Source organism: Balaenoptera musculus, chromosome 10, assembly GCF_009873245.2.
Source record: "Balaenoptera musculus isolate JJ_BM4_2016_0621 chromosome 10, mBalMus1.pri.v3, whole genome shotgun sequence".
In the NCBI taxonomy this organism is placed as follows: Eukaryota; Metazoa; Chordata; class Mammalia; order Artiodactyla; family Balaenopteridae; genus Balaenoptera; species Balaenoptera musculus.
Window position 1 is genome coordinate 100,633,398 of NC_045794.1, and position 23,079 is coordinate 100,656,476.

At 42.2% G+C, this 23,079-nt stretch overlaps 1 protein-coding gene across 1 annotated transcript in view; it reads left to right on the top strand.

The window, feature by feature from the left end:
• Positions 1-23,079, top strand: part of ATXN10 (ataxin 10) — a 153,781-nt gene that overhangs the window by 18,862 nt on the left and 111,840 nt on the right. The window contains exons 2-5 of the mRNA XM_036865586.1: positions 3,702-3,893; positions 8,959-9,041; positions 19,492-19,588; positions 21,793-21,951. Coding sequence (XP_036721481.1) covers positions 3,702-3,893; positions 8,959-9,041; positions 19,492-19,588; positions 21,793-21,951 — 531 coding nt within the window. The remainder of the gene's footprint in view (positions 1-3,701; positions 3,894-8,958; positions 9,042-19,491; positions 19,589-21,792; positions 21,952-23,079) is intronic.

Below are 23,079 nucleotides of genomic sequence, written 5' to 3' on the forward strand. Positions count from 1 at the left end.
CGCATCGGTGAATGTAATCTGACGTGGGTAAGTGCTATTCTGTTCTGTGGACCGAGCTCCAGGGCCGCATAGAGATGGGATGCGGCTCCCCTGAGTACTCTGAGTAGCAGCGGAGTCCCACCAGGGCTGTGAGTTTTCAGAGGCCTGAAAGGAGCCCCCAGGTTCTTCCAGGCAGAGGCTTGGGTGGGGGTGGTGTGAGAGGGATTCTGGGGGAGGGCATACACGTGAACAGACCCAGAGGATTGCCAGTGCTTGCTGGTTTCAGGAAATCCAGGGGAGGACAAATGACAGTGATCACAATCCCAATTCATTTTCTCTTTATACCGCATATGTGAACTGTTGTATGCTGGGTAGACGCTGCTGTGATTACTCTTTAGTAGCTGTTAATAGTTATTTGTGGGACTTCCCTGGTGGTCCAGGGGGTAAGACTCCTCGCTCCCAATGCAGGGGGCCTGGGTTCAATCCCTGGTTGGGGAACTAGATCCCACATGCATGCTGCAACTAAGAGCCCACGTGCCACAATTAAAGATCCTGCATGCTGCAGTGAAGATTCCGCGTGCTGCAACTAAGACCTGGCACAGCCTAAATAAATAAATATTAAAAAAAAAATAGTTATTTGTGTTTCAGGAATCTTTTGCTTGGCCGTAGTTCAGGTAAACATTTTTCTTTTGGTTAAAAGTGTAATGAAGGAGAAAGGCATGGTGTATATGTGACAAATTAACATGTAACATTGGAAATTATTTAGGGTGGTTCATGAACTTACTAATTGTTCTATGGTTGGAATATCAGTTACCCAGTTTTCCTAAGAACAGTGCTGTTATTTTGTGTTGTCTATTATAGTTTGATTTCAAAGCTTTTGCTGTGCTAGATATCAGTTTTGAGTGAAGCAGAGGTTAAGATTTCAGAGAGTGACATCAGAGAAGACCATTCACAGTAAGAAGGTGGTGCCCATGAGAGAGGGAGCTTGTGAAGGACCCGCTGAAAGAAATCATACTGGCTTCTTTACCCCAGGTATAAACACACATTTCTTAGTCATCGTAGGAGAAAAAAAAAAAGAGGCTTTATTGTAGATTATTTGAGTTCTAGCGCTCAACTTTTATTTGACTATAAGATTAAGTAATAAATGTCATCAAAATTTTATGCAGGTGGGGCAGATAGAGGTAATTAGGTTTATTCTTTGTTGTAGAAATCATGATCACTCTTGGCATTCTTCAGAATGTTTTAAACCCGTGGGTACTTTCTTAGCGTGTTAATAGTGCCTGCACTATATTTAGTATCGTTCAAGCCCAGTGCACGCCTCCCCCAAATAAGCCTCAGTGGCATATTGATTTTTTTGAATTAAAGTTACTTAAGAAAGAGCCAGTGCAAGAGGGACGCTCTGACCCTCCTCTCTGTTGAAAGCAGGCAATAAATCTCCGTGTGAGAGGTACCCTCCCTGCATCTGGAGTCAGAAGGACACCCTTATCCCCAGAGGTGAATTTGGGGCCAAGAAGCCTATATAAACAAACCTTGTTTCCTCTTTAACGTAGTACCCCAAGTCCAGACTCTCCTTAGATTCTTCACTAACTAAGCACCCAAAGCCTAAGTTTCTTTGTTCTGTCAATTCCTCAGAAATTTAGTGTTTCTTTGTCTAAAAAGTATAAAAGCAGCCTGCTGTGGCCCACTTTTTAGGTCCCATTTCTATGAGACCTCCATGCACACGAATTAAAATTTCTTTTTCTCCTGCGTGTCTGTCAATTTTATTATTATCTTGCCCCAGTGGCAAGAGCTCTAGGGGTAGAGTGGGAATTGCCTTCTCTCCAGCAGCACCCACTTCTCCTCTTAAAGCTGTCGTGAGAGTGTTAGTGAATCTTCTTTTTGTATGTTGTCACTGAAAGTGGCTTACACACTCCATTGTTTCATACAGTTTCTGAGGCAGGGCTAATGCTGCACCTTTGAACTTTCACTTTTTTATTTGGTCGCTTAATGCTGCGACTCTGAGTCAAAGCTCGTGATCCCCATTTAGAGCGGGCCGACGGGGGGAGGTGGGGCTGATTATTTTATGCACCCATTTCCCAATTTTAATTGATTAATTTATATTCTGCCTCTTCCAAAAACAAATCTGACGTGCCTTAAAAAAATAAATACAGTTAGATAAAGTAAAGGTAAGGGAGGAAATTGGAGGGGAGGGAAAAGCCAGAAATGAGGTTAGTACTCAGAAGTCATGCTGAGGGATTCATAGTGTTAAAGATGGGTCGTGGGTTTGACTCCAGGCTTCTTAAAGGCAAAGACAGAGGAGAACGTGATAAATCAAGTGATTTATATCATTCATCCTTAAGATAAAAAGGCGACACTTGGAGTACAAGTATTTATGGTCCTGAAGCTCGCGGAGGGAGTGTCTCCCGGCCCCCCCCCCCCCCCCCCCCCCCCCCCCCCCCCCCCCCCCCCCCCCCCCCCCCCCCCCCCCCCCCCCCCCCCCCCACCCCCCCCCCCCCCCCCCCCCCCCCCCCCCCCCCCCCCCCCCCCCCCCCCCCCCCCCCCCCCCCCCCCCCCCCCCCCCCCCCCCCCCCCCCCCCCCCCCCCCCCCCCCCCCCCCCCCCCGAGCAAGCACAGCCGCTTGGGGCGCTTCAGTGGCCGTGCTTCCGGAGAAATGCGCAGCTCCCCGGTGGTCTGGCTTCATTTCATCGGGGGTGAAATGTAGGGTGCTGGGGATTCCACAGTGCGGACCACCGGGAGAAATTCCTATGGTCAGGACTAATCTGTAAGAGTCTCTTCAGTTGTCTGACAGCAATTTTTCTTCTGACATTAAAGCGGATTCTTGTTCTTCAGGGGATTCATGGAATGAGGAAATGGGCTTGCATTTAGGTGCCGTGCTGCAGACAGAAGTCCTTCCCTTCATAGCTGTGGAGTGAGAGCCAGTGCGGGCAGTGGGCCTGGCGTGAGAGGCCGTGGGAACTGCGGGGCCCGGTGGGGGGGCGGGGTGAACAGCCCCAGGTTCATCCCCCGCCCCGGGCACACACGCTCCCCGGAAGCGAGCTCGCTCTGTCTCTCTGTCCGTCTCCCTCTGCTTCTGTCTGTCTCCTTCCCTCCTTCCCGCTCCCCCGGCTCCCCATCTTTGTGACTGAACGTGTGTAAGCTCAGAGCACTGCTTCTGGCTCCTCTATCTAAGAATGGGTAGTGTCTCTGCCCCCCAGGCAGTCCTTCATGAGGATCCTTTCTCATAACTTTACTTCAGGTACACACTGGGTGACAGAGGACATGGTTATATTCTCTGTCTAGAACGTGAGATGCAGATATTCTGGTTTGACTAAGGGCAGACCCATAACCATAAACAGTCACCTTAAACGGGGGTTCGGGTTGTCGTGGGAGTGGAAATCCGACTGTTACAGTTGGAATTGTGGCTCCAAAAGTTATTAGCTGAGGGATGTGGGCAAGTTACATAGACTCTTCTCTGTCTCAGGTGTCTTGTCTTTAAAATGGAGAGGACAGTATTGGCTTCATAAGGTTAATGCAAAGATTAAATGAGATAATACAGGGACAGGTTGATAAGAGCAGTGACTTGGCGAAGTGCTCAGTGTACGTAGCTCTTTTGTGTCGTAAACTAAGGAGCTGGAACAGATAGGCCTAGCTTGCCTCCCCACAAAATTAAGCACCAGCAGTGTTCTGAAAAGGACATTTGGAAATGTCTTTTTCTGGTTTGTAACAATTTTATCCTTTTTCAGAGAAACAGCACCCAGGACTATCTTCCAAAGGGTCCTGGATATCTTAAAGAAATCTTCTCGCGCCGTTGAGCTGGCCTGCAGAGACCCTTCCCAAGTGGAACATCTGGCTTCCGATCTGCAGTTAATAACGGAGTGCTTCCGGTGTCTCCGGAACGCTTGTATTGAGTGTTCTGTGAACCAAAATTCAATCAGGTACTAGTCTTTGTAGTTACATATACGCCTTTGATGATATCTCTTTGTGTACGTGCATGCTGGTTCTGTCGTGTTGGCCTATCTGTTAGAGATGTTTTGGCGTCACAGTCAACCCGTGTTTATTAGGAGACTCTCTCCGTCTCCGGGGGACAAGGGTTCTGCAGGACTTGTTGTGGGAGACTCCTGGATGAGTGGTAATGGGACAGCATGTTTAACATTAGGGGTTATTCAGGTTTCTCACTTGTATTTATAATGTTTTGAGGGATTTGGTTTTTTACATAACACAGTGATTTGAACTAATTTTGATCCTTTGATTCTAGTCTGCCTGCCTAAATGCATTTGCAGTTCTGGACTTCACTTTTTTAGTTGTAGGTGTTGTAATTAGTTTTCGTTGTTTTAATTAGTTGCCCTTGTGTTTACGTCGAACAGGGAGCACGATGTGAATTTTAAGACGGTTTATCTTAAGCGTCTTAAGATTGTGTAAAGTTGCCAGCTACTGCCACCTAATTTATAATGTACAACTAAAATGGAGTTAAAGGATGAGCAAGAGAATTGCCCTGTCCTGCTCTTGTTCTCAATGTTACACTCTCCTCCCAGAACTGAGCACCCTTCCTCTTGATTTATGGGAATCACTTTTTATTAACAATTTTTACTTGAGATGAAGTCAGAAGCCACCAAAGCATGCTCACTTTTATTTCTGGACTTGAATGTAGACAGAGCCCTGGGGCTCCCTGTTACTGCATGATGAGTGAAGTCGGGCTGGTCCAGAAGCCGATGGAGAGGGACTCCCGTGCTGCCTAGACGGTCTTTATACCTGAGGCTTTGATATGAATTAATGAGTTTTTTTTAGATCAAAGGAGAGGGAAACCAAAGAGAGAGTTGTTTAACTTCAGCACAGAATTGAACATGGCGTCCATATACAGATAAATGGATAGAAACAGTAATGATCTTGGTAGTAATAGTTAACATTGAAGAAGTATAACTAGTTATATGCTAGAAGCAGCAGGCCAGAGGCTAGATTATTTGTCCCTTTCCAGGCAGGGAGGCCCTCTAGTGTGACGGGAGAGGGAAAGGAGAGCCCTAGAATGGAAATTCTAACCATTCAGGGCATCAGCTCCTGGGAAAAACATTTTTGTAGTCAGAAAGACAACAAAGATTCTGGTAGGGGCTTTGAGGTCAACCTTAACTAAAGCTGATATTCCCGAGCCTGTCAAGATTCAGATCTCAACCAATATGTATTTTCTGATGTTTTTTAGTTATAAAGAGTTAATTAAAAAGTAGGATGCCTATTAAGGCCTAGACCTTTTTACATCTTTGTCTGAACATTGCACTTTGTATGGACTGGAATTATTTTTGCCAAGGATGTATGGAAACATGGGGTATAATACAGCAAAGCAAAACAATCTGAGTCATATGAAATTTCAGGAAGTACTCAAAGAAAAACTGTTGAAAGCAGTAGCTCTGCATGTAAATATAATCCTATTGCTGGGGTGGTCGCTATACTTTTACTGCAGAGAGCCAGATAAATAGTTCAGGCTTTGTGATCTCTGTCAGAGGGGCTCACTTCTCCCATTGTAGTACAAGGGAGCCATATGTAGTACGTGAACAAATGCACATGCTGTGTTCCAGTAAAACCTCATTTGTGAACATTGAAATTTGAATTTCATAGAATTTTCATGTTATGAAGTTACATTTTTCTCCCCCCACCAAATCTGGCCATACAGAAGCAGGCAGTGGGCCCAGGTGCCTGGCAGCCATTTGTATGTGTAGAGGCAAGAGGAGAAACAGAGGTGGAACGGCATCTTCTTTTCGGAGGCAGGTGCTGAGCCCCTTTTCCCACCAGTCTTGTGTTCGGCTAAAGAGGAAAGGAGCAATGGCTGTCTGCCCACCTGGCCTTGGGGAGGGGAGAGAGGATTCTAGCCTTGTGCACACCGACCCTGACCCTCTTCTTTAGCAGTGAATGTCTTGGCTTAATTCTGATTTATGTTGAGAAGAAGTGAAGAAGGTAGGGAGCTGTATGAGTTTCCTTTGCTGCTGTAACAAAGTACTGCAAATTCAGTAGCTTAAAATAACAGAAATTTATTATCTGACAGTTCTGGAGGTCAGAAGTCCAAAATCAGTTTTCCTGACCTAAAGTTAGTGTCAGCAGCAGGGCTGGTTCCTTCTGGAGTCTCTAGTAGAGAATTGATTCCCTTGGCTTTTCTAGCTTCCGGAGGCTGCCTGCATTCCTTTACTTCAGAGCAACACCGTAACCTCTTCCAGTCTCTTTCCGACTCTGACCGTATGGCATCCCTCTGATAAGGACCATTATGGTTACATGAGGCCCACCCAGGTGATTCAGGATAATCTTCCCACCTTCAAACCATTAATTTAATCACTCCTAGAAAGTCTCTTGTGGTATTTTCTGACCAGTTCTTATTCTCCAAAAACAGCTAGCAGTCCAACAATTCAGTTCCATTCTGACACTAACTACCTCAAGTTAGTGGCTTCAGATCCCATAACTTCATGACTCAGTCCCACAAGACTGCCCCACCTTGGATGCCAGCTGCAAATGGGGTTACCCAGGCTACATTCTGCCCAGCTGACTACAAATTCAGGGATTCCCAGGACCACCCCTCAGGTTTGATAATTCAGTTAGAACGACTCACAGAAACTCAGGGTAGCCACTTACATTCTGTTACTAGTTTACTATTAAAGGGACAGCCACCTGGAAGAGATACATAGGATGGGGCGGGGACAGAACATCGTGCCCTCCCAGGCATGCCATCTTCTGAGCACTTTGATGTGCTCATCAGCCCATTCAGAAGCTTTCCAAACTCATGTTTTGGACTTTTGTGTGGACAGTTCCATCACATAGGTGTGATTGATTAAATCCTTGGCCATGGTGATTGAAACTGCCTTCCCTTCCTCAGAGGTAGGAGGTTGGGGTTGAAGGTTCCAGCTGTCTGATCTTAGGGCTGGTCCTTTCTGGCAGCCGGCTCCCATCCTGCAGGCTCAGGAAGAGTCCCCTCTTTAGCATAAGCTCAGTATGGTGAAAGGGGCTTGTACGAATAACAAAAGGCCTTCCTCTCACACAGGAACTTCCCAGGGTTTTAGAGAGCTCTGTGCCAGGAACTGGGGACAAAGATCAAATATAAATGATTATATCACATCTCTTTGCCATGTAAGGTAATATAGTCAGTTTCCAGAGTTTAGTATGTGGACATCTTTAGGGGCCGTTATTTTGCCTAGCACAGTCTACCCCTTCGGCCCCTAAGGATTCACGTCTTGTCCTATGTGCAAAATACATTCATCTCGTCTCAAGGTCCCCCCACATTCTCGACCCATTCAGCATCAACTCTAGCCCAAAATCTCATCTAAGTTCTCATTAGCTAAAAAGTCCCAAATCTTACCATCTGAATTACATTTGGGTGAGACTCTGGGTATGATTCATCCTGAAGCAAAATTCCTTTTTATCTTTGGACATGTGAAACTAGACACGAAGTTGTCTGCTCCCAAAATACAATGGTTGGACAGGCCTAGGATAACAGTTTTAGACATTACCCTCTAAAAGCGGAGAAAATTGAGGGAAAAGAGGAGTCACTGGTCCCAAGCAATTTCAAAATCCAGTTGGGCAAACTCAGGTTTTGAGGCCTGGGAATGATCTCTGTGGCTTGAGGCTCTGCCCTTGGTCCTACCCTCAGAGTCATCCTTCCTTTTTCTCGAAGGGTAAGAGTAATACATGTTTTCAGCTGAGTAACTTTATCAGCCTCTTTCCTGCCTGTAGGATTTTGGGAGTTTAACAGCCTTCTTTCATTTCATCCTTTCTCTGTGCATTTCATCCAGGTTGGCAGAGTTTCTACTGGTATGACATTCTCAAAAACCTTGTGGGTCTCACATGTATGTCATGGGGAGTTATATACCATTAGGCAATCTAGGGTCTGCCATAGAGCTTTCTTAGATAACCCCATCTCTATTCCTGATTTCTGCTGAGATGACTGAGGGGAATGAGTAACACTCCTAGTCTCTTTAGAGAGCCCTCTGTGTAACTGAACACCGACCTTCTGGTTCTTGCAAGGCATTAGCAAAAGGTCGTCCAGCCACATCCTTGGCTTTCTCTCCAGAGCACAGTTTCCTCACAGTGAATAGTCTAGTTTTAGTGTCTTTTGCGATCCAGATAGACTGAGAATTTCCCAAATCATACCTGGTTCCCTTTTAGTCTCCTCTGTCTCTCCCCTCTCACATTTTACCATACGCACCAAGAGGAAATCAGGCCACACCTTCAGCGTGTTGCTTGGAAATCTGCTCAGCTAAATATCCAAATTCATCGTTTTGCTAAGCTTCTGCCACTGTAGAAAAAGGATCGTTCCGTCCAGTTTCCAGTAACGAGTTCCTCATTTTCTCCTGAGATCTCACCAGCAGTGCCTTCAGTGTCCACATTGCTATTCAAGGCATCTAGGCCTTTTCTGTCCTGCTTCTCAAAATTCTTCCAGCCTCTGCCCGTTGCCAGATCCCAAAGCCACTTCCACGTATCTGTTTGTTACAGCAGCACCCCGTTTCTGCTACCCACATTAGCTTCCTGTTGCTACTTGACAAATTACTAAAAACTTAGTGGCTTAAAATAACATATTTATTATCTTACAGTTCGGAAATTCAGAAGTCCACAGTGGGCCAACATGGCTGAACCCCTTTTGGAGGCTCTAGGGGAGAATCATTTTCCTTGCCTTTTCCAGCTTGTAGAGGCTGCCTGCATTCCTTGGCTCATGGCCGCCCTCCCTGACCCTCTAGTATTCCTCTTATAAGGACCCGTGTGATACATTGGGCCCACCTGGTTAATAATGCAGGCTAGTCCTTTCATCTCAAGGTCCTTAATTTATTCACGACTGTAAAAGTCCCTTTTGCCATGTAAGGTAACATATTCACAGGTTTTGGGTATTAAGATGTGGATGCCTTGGAGGGCCATTATTCTGCCCACTACAGGAACTGTTAACCGGTAGTCTCTGCATTCATTGTGGATCATAATTTGAAGTGCAGGTTTAAGAAAAAGAATGTGTCTAACTTTGTCCTTTTTAAAAACCTTATACAGGAACTTGGATACAATTGGTGTTGCTGTTGATTTGATTCTTCTTTTTCGTGAACTTCGAGTGGAACAGGAATCCCTGTTGACAGGTAATTTGCAGTATGATTCATGGATTACTTATATCTTTGAAAAGGATTTAAATACCAGTACTCTGAGTATTACAACATTCATTAAAGCAGATGGTTCTGTATTTCATGATACAGAGAAACTTCATTAGTGATATTAAAGAATTATCATAGAAGAAAGTTGTAGTGACTTCCAATTTTCTCCCTCTGTTGTGGGCTAAATTGTGTGTTTTCCACCCACCCCGCCTTCCCCAATTCATATGTTGAAGTCCTAACCCCTAGTGTACTTCAGAATGTGATTATATTTGGAGACAGGGCCTTTAAAGAGATAATTAAGGTAAAATGAGGTCATATGGGTAGACCCTAATCAAGTGTCACTGGTGTCCTTATAAGAAGGAGAGATGAGGACACAGGTGCAGAGGGACGACCATGTGAAGACACAGGGAAAAGATGACCACCTGCAAACCAATGAGAGAGGCCTCAGAAGAAACCAATCCTGCCGACACCTTGACCTCAGACTTCTAGCAACAAAACAGAAAACAAATTTTTCTTGTTTAAGGCACCCAGTCTGTGGTACTTTGTTACGGCAGCCCTAGCAAAGTGATACAGTGTCTTTTAATATGTGTCGATGTGGCAGGCCCTATTCTAGGTGTTGGATGTGATCTGAACAGGGACCAAAGCAGTCAAAAATCTCTGTCCTCAGGTGTGTACGTTCCAGTGAGGGGAGCCTTGTATTAAATATATTAAATAAGGCAAATATACAGCATGACAGAGAGGGAAGTTAGCTCTGATTGTTAATAGCTGTTGATAGGGGATTAAGAGAAAAACCAAGCTCCTTAATTTGAAGACCAGGAAGCTTTTCCAGACTTTTTGGAATGTTTTTGGTTCTTGAACTACTTGCATCAACACTTCTCCTTTGGACAGGGGTTATTATCATACCATTATATTTAAAAATAAAAGCATAGAATTTTAACAGATGATCTCTTTATCCAAGGAATTGAAATACTTGTGGGTAAACCTAAGTCATTTAATAGAACATCTCAAAGTAAATATCCAGCTTATAAAATGTACTAGATTGGAGGTTAAAAAAAATTTTTTTTAGTGCTAATTCAATGAATAGTTACTTCAAATGAGAGCTCTCCAGCTGTATTTAAAATATGTTGATTTATATACAATTTTTAATGCCTATACTTACTATATAAAGTGAAGCATGCTTATCTGAATGTTAGTGGGGAGGCTGCTGTGAGAAGGTAGAGAGAGAATTTGAGCTCGTCTTTCTTCACAGGCATAGAGACCGAGGCCCACAGTGAAACAGGCTAACTGAACTGTCAGAGGTACCACCCGGCTTAGTTTAGTTCTCATTCTACTCTGTGATTTCTTAGTGTTTTCATTTAAAACTCATTTGTTAAAATTCCTGCGTCTTTCTATTTGATTTAGGATTCTTCCTCTGGGACATTGTAATTATTTTTTGAACTAATTAAATTATCTAAGAATTGGCACACAAAGTGTTGGCTCTAAGTTTTTTGGAACAGCAGTAATTTCTTGAGTATTCTCAATTTGGTAGGGTGTAGCATTAGGTTGTAAAGTGTTTTAAAATGTTGTATATTTAAAAGTATTCTTGTAGCTCCATTTTGTGATAAAACAGAAGCCTCAGTGCTCAAATTGGGGATTAAAAATCAGCAATAAAATACAGATTTCACTCTCTTGTATGGAAAGGCAGTTATTTTTGAAGTCTGACTGTGGTATGATAATTCAGAAAGAGAGTTCAGAATGTACTACGTTTTGTAATTGCTGAAAAAAACACCGATGTGGGGGTAGTGTCACTGACAGAGCTGAGGAACTAGGGGTGGGCAGAGTAGGTTTCTCTGGTGATGATGGATTCCTAAATAAGACACCAGAGGAAGCACTGCATAAACGCTGTGATTAATAACTGTCAGAGCGGAAGCCAGCCCTCCTCCACTGTGCATAGAATCCCATCCCCACTCGCCCACTCAGAAACTCTCCCCTGAAGTGTCCCCTTTCTCTCCGATCATCCCTTTCCCTCTTTTACTCCGTCATTTCACCAGCGTATAAATGTGCTCTCCTGTTTTCCATCTTTAAAAGTGTCTCCCTTGACTCTGTGTCCCCCTCGGTCCATTATCCCCTTGTCTCTGTCCCGCGGACTGCTACAGAAGATTGGTTACTTGGTGTTTACAATATGCGATGAAAGATTATTTCATCCTTTCTTCTCAGGATTAATTTTTCTCTTCACTGAAGGGGAATAGATAATCTAACAAAAAAACCAAAGGAGCACATTTCTGAAACTTTTTATGAACTGGTTTGTCATGATGAATAAATCAGTGTTTGTTGGTGGCTTGGCTGTTTCATTGATACCCACCAGTCAGAGAGCGTAGATTCTTCATAGACCTGTTTTATGTTAGGTATATTAAGAGTTGTTCACAATTTATGTAGTTGCAGTTATATCAGTTAATACATGTTTTATTGTTACGAGATTCACATCACATAAAGTTAAGCATTTTAAAGTGAACAATCGAGTAGCATTTAGTGCATTCACAGTATTGTACAATCACCACCTCTGTCTAACTGGAAGCATTCTCATCACCCCAAAGGGAAACCCTGTACCCATGGAGCAGTTGCTTTCCATTTCCCAGTTCCCTGAGCCCCTGGCAACCACCATTCTGCATTGTGTCTCTGTGGATTTGCCTGTTCTGGATTTTTCGTATAAATGGAATCCTAGAATTTTGTGACCTTTTTTGTCTGGCTTCTTTCAGTTAGCATAATGTTTTTCGAGGTTCATCCACATTGTACATGTATCAGTGCTTCATTTCTTCGTATGACTGAATAATATTCCATTGTATGCATAGAATACATTTTTTGTTTATCCATTCATTCATTGATGGGCATTTGGGTTGTTTCCACCATTTGGCTCTTGTGCCACTATTTGGCTGTTTAGAATAGTGCTGCTCTGAACATGTGTGTACATATATTTATTTGAGTACCTGTTTTCAGTTCTTTTGGGTATATACCTAGGAGTGGAATTGCTGTGTCAATTTTATATTTAAATTTTTAAGAAACTGCCAAACTTTTCCATAGCAGCTGACTATTTTATATTTTCACCAACAGTGTACAAGGTTCCAGTTTCTCCATATCCTTGCTGACATTTGTTTTCCTTTTTTTGGAGTATAGTTATCCTGGTGGGTGTGAAGTGGTATCTCATTGTGGTTTTGATTTGCATTTCCCTAATGACGAATGATGTTGAACATCTTCTCATGTGCCTTTTGGTTATTTGTAAATCTTCTTTGGGGGAATGTCTATTCAAGTCCTTTGCCCAGTTTTTTTTTTTTTTTTAAGATTTTTTTGATGTGGACCATTTTTAAAGTCTTTATTGAATTTGTTACAATATTGCTTCTGTTTTATGTTTTGGTTTTTTGGCCGTGAGGCATGTGGGATCTTAGCTCCCTGACCAGGGATCGAACCCGCACCCCCTGCATTGGAAGTGTGGAGTCTTAACCACTGGACCGCCAGGGAAGTCCCCTTTGCCCAGTTTTTAATTGGGCTTTTAAATTTCGTTGTCAGGTTGTGAGAGTTATTTATGTATTGTGGATACTAGGAATTATGTTGAATCTGCAGATCCACTTGGGGGGAATTGCCATCTTAATGATATTGAGTCTTCCGGTCCATGAATAGGGAACATCTCTCCATTTATCTAGGTCTTCTTTAATTTTTCAATTGTATCAGTTTCAAGTAGATGGCTTGCGTCTGTTGACAGAGTTGGAAGGACATTACTGAGGCAAGAAGGAAAGTGGAAGTGATACTTCTCACTACCTTCTTGAAAAAGGCAGCCAGTGATATTACTGAATTTTACTTGGAATTCAAGAATGCAACTGTTTCAACAATGAAACTTAAACAAATTTTATAGTATGTTAGTTCAAGCCTAATGCAAATCTTTTCAAAAGTGTTCTTGTTCCCTGATACAGTGCCTGTACTATCTTTTGACTGTTTCTCTGTGAGAACCTTACTCTTTGTAGATTTTTAGCAGGGTATCTGTGCCAGTTTTCTGTTACCGCTCTTGAGGTAAGAACTATAATTACGTTGTCAAAATAATATTTAGAGTATTATTTTCAGAGAATAATTGCAGTGGTGTGACGAATATATTATGCTCATCCAATTATATGTAAACATAAGCATGAGTTATTTTAATTGAGTTATTGGTGTTGTTTTTGGCCTTTGTTCTTTTCTAATCTGTAAAAATAATGTTGGGCTTTTTGAGGGGCTTTGTAACATTTGCAATATTTAGATAAAGATCACTTGATAAGCTGTTTGGTAAAAGTAAACTGTCATTTGTACTTGTCTGGAGTTTTCTTGTTTCTAGGACGTCTTTAAACCTTTTCCTTCCCAGAATTATGTTCTGATTCAGAGTGCTAATTTTTAGTTGCCTGATGAATTGTTGGGTTGTTTGGCTCTCAGACTGACTTTTATATTGTTGGCTTTTTTTGTGTGTTAAATTAAATCTTACAAGGATTTCAGTGTTAATACTCTAAAATATTCAGCAGAAATAGAAATGTCATTTTACACTATGACTTTAAGATGAAAATGAAGGTATTATTTTTTATTATGAACATTTTATATAATTTCATTATAGAGTAATTTTTAAAAGTGAAAAGAAAAATAATCATTGTATATGCCGGCTACATTAGACAAACACTTGACTTTTTTTTAGTCATTCTTCAATATTTATATGTATGGGTATGAATGTGTACTTGCAGTTTTGTATCCTGCTTTATTTTAGATTATAATGTTAATTCAGTTTTGAGGTTCTTGGTTCAGCATTTTGTCTTCATAGTTTTTTATCTCAGTGTTTTGCTTTTTGGCCACAATTTCGCAACTTTTCTTTGAGCAGCCAGTTGTCGAGTTACTATAAATAAGTGAATAGCACAGGCACATTACACGCCTCAGCCTTTTTCATCTTTACAGCTGCTCTGCCTTTGAGCTATTGGAGCAGCAGCGACAGGCTTTGAAGGGAAGGCCTGGGTTCCGGAAAAGTCTGAGGACAGAGGACCCGGGCTCCGGGCCTGGGTCAGTAGGCCCATCCCTCCCTCCTAGCAAAGCAGGGATCTAGGAGGTTGAAGGTCTTTGGAAGTCCTCTTGCCCTTAAAAACATCTCCTGGTTGCTGCCTGGCTGGGATTTCCGTTAATAGAGCAGGATCTTTCATTTCATCTCAAGACTCTTCTGTCGCTCCTTCCTTGATGAACTGATTCCTGCTGCTGAGGAAGAGCCCCCGCTTGTGTTTGCCGGTCTTGCTTCTGCCGCTTGCAGGCTTCATGCCCCAGGCCAGTTACCTGACCTTCTGAGCTTTGGTTACTCTTTGCAAGAGGGGGATAATATTAACCCCGACCCCGTACGGTTGTCACGGGGGTTAGATGACATCTTATAGTTAGAACGCGGTGTCTGGCACCTAGTAAACACTCAACACATGCTAGTTATCCCTGTTACTGTTACCTTATTCCTTGGCTCTCGATGCTTTATTCATGCTGGTCTTTAGTTCCTCAGAAGTGTCTCGCTCTCTCTCCACTCAGGGTCTCATCACATGCCACTCTGTCTGTACGGACTGTCCTGGCCCCGAAGGAACCACTTGGAAAACAGCAAACAGTCGGGTGCAGGCGCTGATCCCTCAGCATGGGTGCCAGGCAGGGATAGCTGGGGCCTGGCACGGAGGGCTGAGGCTGAGGCTAGTCAGGCACTGGCTTTTAGTTGTGTGACCTGAGGAGGGGGCTGGGGCAGGGGTGGGCGTGCAGGGATTCACGGTAGTGTCTGTTCACCGCAAAGCGCACGAGTATTTTAAGTATTTACTTACCAGCATCGCATACCCGTGAGAACTGGCCGACTGTTCGCGCTCTTCTCTTGGTGTGCGGGGTCTGGGGCCCTCACCTGCTGCTGACTTGGGTGACATGATAAAGATATCTGCCTTACTGTGACAATTAAATAAGAACTTGTATAAAATAAAGCACTTGGAACGGTACGTGTCGCGTTAGTGATTGTCTAACGTTGGGTGTCGTTCTGGTTACGGGGCTGTTGTTACTCGGCTTTGAGCTTAGCCCTCTGTGCTCTGTTTCGTGGTGCAGGGGCTGGGAGTCCAGAAACACATTTCTCCTCCGCTTTCAGTGAGGTTCAGCCAATGAAGGATCTAGTGGGGACCAGAAGGCAGGAGGGGAAAGGGTGACTCGCCCCCTGCTCGGGTCTCCCCTGGAGGGTTCCCTTTCCAGCTTCCTTCCCACTCGGAAAGCCTCCTAGTATTTCCTAGAGACACCACTGTTAGCTGGCCCGGGCCCTTCTTCCACGCGCCAGAGGTACCAGCGGTAGCCTGGGCAGCCCCTTCCACAGAGGCCCGGGTTCCGGCTCTGCAGAGCCCCTCCAGGCTTCTGGGTTCTCACAACCTTACCCTCTTCCCTTCGTGCCTCCAGTTTGAAGGGTGGTAGGTGGTGGTTTCCTGTAGCCTTAATCTCTGTGTTACCTCAGTGTTGCCTTTTTAGTTGAACTAATTCCATATATTAAATTTTCTTTGTTTAAAAAATAGTTTGGTTTCTGTCTGTCTGACTTGGTCCCGACTGATTGAACTATTCTTATTTTCTAAGGTTGTGCTTGATGCCATCTTCTCTTGCTTCCCCTGGGGCCCTCTTTCCCTTCCTCACAACTTCCCTCCCTCCCTTCTCTCCATCTGCTCTGCCAGCTCGGGTACAACCAGGAGAGACAAACCGCACTGCAATTTGAATAGGGAAGATTTAAAATAAAGAATTACTAACTATAACAAAGGCCTGAAATAACAGGGGATTGACTACTAAGAAGTAAAGAGAATGCCAGAGAACACAGGGATTGCAGGTACAAGGAGCAGCCAGTGCCCCCAGAGCTGAGATGAGTGTCCAGGGAAGAGGCTGCCCTCCCCCTAGGCCTGAGATCCAGGCCTGCTTGGAGAGGGCACGGCTGTGGCTCCCGGGGTGGTGCTGAAGCCGCCGAGGGGTGGTGTTGGTGGAACTTGCTGGAAATCCACCCTCTGGGGTGCAGGGGGGAGTCGTCCACAGAGAGCTTCCATGACTTGAAACTGGCTTTGAAGCATCCTGAGGAAGTTCCTGGCTCCTGGACACTGCTGGTTGGTCCTGCTGTGCGAGAGCTCCTCACTGGAGAAGCTGCAGGAGATGAACGCCAGAGAAACAGGAGAAGCATGGCCAGAGGACTACCCAGAACCAGGAAGAGAGAAACTCCGCTCCTTCCAGCCCTCCAGTACCCCGCCAGCGCCTCTGCCCACGAGGCCGTACGTGCCAGCTGACAAAGGAGACCTTCAAAGGGCCCGCCTTTATGTTTGCAGAGCGGGCAGCGAAGCTGAGAGGCAGTGATTGATAACTGGTGCTCAGTCAAAGATAATTTAAATGCGGTCTGTTCACAGATGGCAAAGAACTTCAGAGACCCTTTAGTTCCTAATGCATTACATTCTCACACACACTTTGTTATTTTCTAATTTTTGCCAGTGTGGTGGGTGTGTAGTACAATCTTGTGGTTTTCCCGTGGGTTTGAGTGCTTTTTCTTTTGTGTATGTGTATGTATATATATATAAATATGTATATATTGGGTGGGCCAAAAGGTTCGTTCAGTTTTTTCCATACAGTGGCGGTAGTGGCACTCAGTTGTCCTTAACTTGATTCAAAACAATTTTGCTAAATTGTAGGTGACAGCTGTCATATCAGCGTGCATTTAAAAAAAGACTTATCAAAATTGGTGAATTTTTGTGTAGCCATTTTAATATCGAAGATGGAAGAAAAAAAGAAACATTTTTGGCATATTATGATTTATTATTTCAAGAAAGGTAAAAACACAACCGAAACGCAAAAGAAAGATTTTGTGCAGTGTATGGAGAAGGTGCTGTGACTGATCGAATGTGCCAAAAGTGGTTTGCGAAGTTTCATGCTGGAGATTTCTCGCTGGACGGTGCTCCACAGTCGGGTAAACCAGTTGAAGTTGACAGCGACCAAATCGAGACATTAATCGAGAGCAGTGAAGGTTACACCATGCGGGAGATAGCTGACAGACTCAGAATATCCAAATCAAGCATTGAAAATCACTTGCACCAGCTTGGTTATGTTAATTGCTTTGATGTTTGGGTTCCACATAAGTTTAAGCGGAAAAAAACCTTCTGACCGTATTTCCTCATGTGATTCTCTACTTAAACATAATGAAAACGTTTCAGGTTTTTTTTTGCCACATTGTGTGGCATGCGGAACTTTCCCAACCAGAGATCGAACCTGTGCCCTCTGCATTGAAGCGTGGAGTCTTAACCACTGCACCACCAGGATGTTCAAACGTTCCATTTTTAAAACAAATGTGACGGCCGATGAAAAGTGGATACTGTACAATAATGTGGAGCGGAAGAGATCGTGGGGCAAGCGAAATGAACCACTGCCAGCCACACCAAAGGCTGCTCTTCATCCAAAGAAGGTGATGTGTATATGGTGCATTGGAAGGGAGTCCTCTATTATAAGCTCCTCTGGAAAACCAAATGATTAATTCCAACAAGTACTGCTTGCAGTTAGGCCAACTGAAAGAGCACTCAACAAAAGTATCTGGAATTAGTCAACAGAAATGCATAATCTTCCATCAGGATAATGCAAGACCGCATGTTTCTTGATGACCAGGAAAACTGTTACAGCTTGGCTGGGAAGTTCTGATTCATCTGCCGTATTCACCAGACATTGCACCTTCAGATTTCCACTTATTTAGGTCTTTACAAACTTCTCTTAATGGAAAAAATTTCAATTCCCTGGAAGACTGTAAAAGGCACCTGGAACAGTTCTTTGCTCAAAAAGCTAAAGTTTTGGGAAGATGGAATTATGAAGTTGCCTGAAAAATGGCAGAAGGTAGTGGAACAAAAGGGTGAATATGTTGTTCAATAAAATTCTTGGTGAAAATGAAAAATGTGTCTTTTATTTTTACTTAAAAACCGAAGGCACTTTTTGGCCAACCCAATACATATATATATATATATATATATATATATATATATATATATTATATATTCTGTGGAGATTTGGACAAATGTACAAGGACATGTATCCATCATTGTAATATCATACAGAGAAGTTTCACTGCCCTAAAAATCCTCTGTGCTCCACCTGTTCACACCCCCTCCTGTGCCCTGACCCCTGGCAACCACCGATCTTTTTACTGCCTCCATAGTTTTGCCTTTTCCAGAATGTCATAGAGTTGGAATCATACAGTTTGTAGCCTTTTCAGATTGGCTTTTCATTGGTAATATGCATTTATGTTCCTTTTCGTGGCTTGATAACTCATTTCTTTTTAGTGCTGAGTAATATTCCACTGTCTGGATGGACCACAGTTTTATCTGTTCACCTACTGAAGGACATCTGGTTGCTTCCAAGTTTTGGCAGTTATGAATAAAGCTGCTATAAACATTCATGTGCAGGGTTTTGTGTGGACATAAGTTTTCAGTTACTTTGGGTAAATACCAAGGAGTGTGATTGTTGGATTGTATGCTAAGAATATGTTTAGTTTTGTAAGAAACCACCAAACAGTCTCCCAAAGTGGCTGCAGCATTCTGCGTTCCCACCTGCAGTGGATGAGAATTCTTGTTGCTCTACATCCTTGCCTGCATTTGTTGTCAGCATTCTGCATTTGTCCAGTATTCTGCAGTTTTATTTGGTGAAATAGTCTAAATGTGTCAACTAGGTTGTTATTAAATCTTATTTAAATCTTCTAAATATGCTGATTGTTTTGTCTGCTTATTTTATAATTTACTGGAAAAGGTATATTATTATTGCCGAATTTAATTGTGGGTTTTTCTCTTTCCTCTATACTTTTGTCAGTTTTTCTTTACTATATAATTGAGACCATGTTATTAGGTGATTCCAATTTAAAATTATACCTTTCTGTGAATTAAGTAATTCTGAAATGACTTTTAAAAAAATTTCCAGTAATACTTTTTGCCTTAAAGTTTATTATGTCTGATTTTAAGTGGTTGTATGACTACCTTTGTAGGCTGGTATTTGCCTCGTATATCTTTTCACCATTCTTTAACTTTCAATGCTTCGATAGCCTTCTATTTTACATGTCTTGTTTTAAATTGTATATTGTTAGATTTTAAAAGATCCAGTCTAAGAGTAACTGTCTTTCAATTGGAACACATATTCCAATGATACTTAATGTGATTACAGGTATATTTGTGTCTACAGTTACAGTGTTTTAAAGAAGTTAATTAATTTTGTATAGAGTACATTGTTTTGGTAAGGCATTTTAATAGTAACGTCATGCCCAAAGTTTCATTGTGGTGAGAGACTTTTATAGTTAAAAGAAGCAATCAGAAACTTTCTGTTTAATAACATGTGGAGTATTTCTAACTAAGATGTATTTATTTGGTGTTTTGAAAAATTCTTTTAATCATGTATCTTTTTTGCCTTTATAAATCCTCAGCTTTTCGCTGTGGTCTGCAATTTTTAGGCAATATTGCCTCACGGAATGAAGATTCCCAGTCTATTGTTTGGATGCATGCTTTCCCAGAACTCTTTTTGTGAGTATATTGATAAGAGTTTTTCTGACTTCTGAAAAGATTGTGGTTATATCAGTTCCAAAACCGGAGAAACTAACCTTTGGTAACAGAACTCAGGACAGCGGTTGCTCTTGGTGGGTGGTGGCGGGTTTAGTACTGGCTGGGAGAGGGCACAAGGTAGACTCGTGGGTTCCTGGGAATGTTCTGTATCTTAATCTGCGTGGTGGTCACATAGGTATATACACATCTCATAATTTATTGGGCTGTACACGTAAGGTTTATGCTCTTCATTGTATGTCAGTTTTTACTTTAAGTAAATAAAAGTTTTGGTTAAAGTAAGGATTGCTGTTAAGGACACTTTTTTTTTATAAGAAAAAAGCCATAAAATATTGAAGTATGGGCAATGAATTAATCATGTATTTATTAATTGAGCATTTCTTGTATGCTTGGCACAATGCTATATGTTTTGGTAGATATGGAGAAGTATAAGATGTGGATAACCAATCTGTTTATGTAGATTGGTTCATGGTGTACTTTCCCTGGTGATTTGCTACTGTGTTTTGACCAGCTATGTTCATAAGAAGTGGAGCATGGAGATGAAAGGTGAGCAGGTGATGGAGGAAGGATAGGTAATAGGAAAGGCCCCATCTGGGGCAGGAGGCCTGGCTCTATATCCAGGTTCTGTTGACAACCAATGGGGTATCTTCGGTGGTGGCAACAATGTAAGCAGCAGAGCAGCTATCGTTTGAATGCCCAGAGCTGGGTCTTTTCTGTATATTTCCCGTCCTTTACCCTTTGCCCCGTGGGGCAAGCGGTACTGTCCCTGTTTGGACAAATGAGGGAACTGACACTTAATCACTGGTAAATGGCGTAGCTGGAACGGGAACCCCATGCTGCCCTCTGGATCCAAAGCCTACGCTCTTTAAATACCAGCTGCCTAAGTTCTGTGCTGCCTTCCCTGGTTGTATAGGTTTTCTGGGCTCATCTGTATGGTGTAAGGATCGGATAAACGCTTATGTTATCTCTAGCTCACTGAGCCTGTGACCGGTTCTCAAATTCCTGCAGGTAATTAGAGTTGAAGGCATAAAATCTTTATGGTTAATAATAACTGAGTTTAGGTTGGAAGGAAAGAATTGTGGAATTCAAGCTGTAGAAATAAAAATTACTCATTTTTGAGAGTTCACTCCTTTCAAACACTTTGAACACCTCCTCTCTGCCAGGCTCTGAGCTGGAGGAGTGGGGTAAGGGTGCCTTAGATATATTCACCGCTCCCCCGCAGCCCGTGCTGTAAGCGTGTTGTAGTGTAAGAACCGATGCATTAATAACACAGGTGAATCCGGCCCTGAACAAGGCCGTCGGAGGAGTTTACTTGGCAATTACATGGTGGTTTTACATTCGTTATCAAATCTGGTCCTCACAGAAGCCCTCTGAGACAGGCCAAGGAGGTCTTGTTATTATATTCCATTTTTATGTCAGAAAACACACCGAAAGAGGTTATGTGACTTCACTCTATATGTGTTTGTGAGACACATAAAACCAAATTTGGATTCAGCTTTGGCAGGTACTGGCTTTGTGCCTTTGGGCAAGTAAAGTCAACACATTCTTCATCTATAATAGAAGGATAATACCTCCTCCAGAAGAGTATTATGAAGTTTAAATGAAAGAAAAAAAAAATCCTGCCATAGTGCATAACCCATAATATAATTGAAAATTGATAAATTTGTGACCTTTCTAAGATCACATAGCTGATAGGTGGATGAACCGGGAGTTATACAGAGGCTTTTGACTCCAAATTTTATTTCTTGCCAATATATCATCTTTCCCTTAAACATTCTGTCCCTCAAACTGTTAAGGAAATGTCTGTAGTCATTGAAGTATCATTTTTTGCCTTTTGATGTTTTTTCTAACAAGAATGAACATTTTAATGCTTTATAAATGTAGTCATTTTATCTTTTTCTTTAATCAGATGTCATTTGCTTTTTGCCTCTGACTCATAAGTGAACTGCAGCTTTTGTATTGGGTACTCTGTGTCGTGACTAATTTTCAATTTGCTATTTTTGCCATAAATTATGTACTTGTTTAAAAGTGTTGTAATTCTTCATTAAATCCTTAAAAATATCAGTATATACTGAACTTGTTAATGAGATGATTGTTATTTATGAGTTACAATCATGTTTTATCATGCTGCTAAGTTGGGCTAACACCCTGATTTCTTTATTTGGAAGGTCTTGCTTAAATCATCCAGACAAAAAAATTGTTGCCTACTCATCAATGATTTTGTTCACATCCCTTAATTCTGAAAGAATGAAGGAGCTGGAAGAAAACCTCAATATTGCGATTGATGTCATAGAAGCTCACCAGAAGCAGCCTGAATCGGAATGGCCGTGAGTATCTTGTTAGAAATGTGGCTGCTTAAACATCCTGACATCACTTTCCTGGTAGAGGTTTAAGTAAAAGTTTGAATTATAACAATTGAACAATAAGTTAAAGCTTAACATATGTTGAAAAACTAGGAAAAGATCCCATTTCTAGCCTTTCTTGTTTGTAAATAAATATGTGTTTCTCTGATGTCCTTTCTATTCTGACTTCTGCTTTGGATGGAATATATTTTTGATCCTCTCCCAAGATAATTTGTTCTATTTTCCATAAAGCTGGAGTATTACTTACAGGCCCTAAATGTCTTTGTGGCATTTTATGTTTCTGATTAGTGGGACCCCACCTCCCTCATAAAATATTACCACAAAATTTCTGCATTTACAGAAATAGTAATTCTGCAAAAGAATTTAATTACAAATTTAAAGTTTATAGCTTAGAAAATATTAAACGTGATTGAGACTCTTCTTGTTATAAAGGTCTTTATCTTTGGTTCTTCCCTTGAGCAGATATAGGGTAAGAAAGTCAACGCAATGAATTCTGAGTGAAAGTTGAGAATTTGCTTGTAACTTCGTGTAGCCCCTGGAATGGAAAGTATATTATATTTAGAAAAACAGTCCCAGCAGCTAACATATAAAAACTCATGCATAATTGACAGCCATTTAAATGACCATTTTTGAGTTGCAAGAAAAAAATCTACCTGTCACTGGCATTCCATCATCATTGCTTTGTGTATCTAATATTATTTGCCACCAGGATTATACACTCAATGTTATGCCATAAGGTGGTGTAGCAAAGAATTCCAATTGTCTGTATGGATGTCCAGACAGAACGCTTTTTTTCTGCCTGTATTGTAAACTTGTGAGAGACAGTTCTTATCCTTTAAATAGTGCCAAAGTAAAAATGCTGCTATCTTTACTCACTAGTAGATGTTTACTATTTGTTGAATGAAAGAAAGAATAAATGGATTTTACTTCTCATTGTTTTGACCTGAAAGCAGCAGAAGAACCAGACCCTAGCTCAGGGTTTAAGTTCACCTGAACTTCTTTCCAGAGAGGCTGCGGGAGCAGAAGTACCTGGGGAGCATCCCAGGAGGCACCGCAGAAGTCAGGAAACTGAGCGTTTGTTTTGATTTTTAG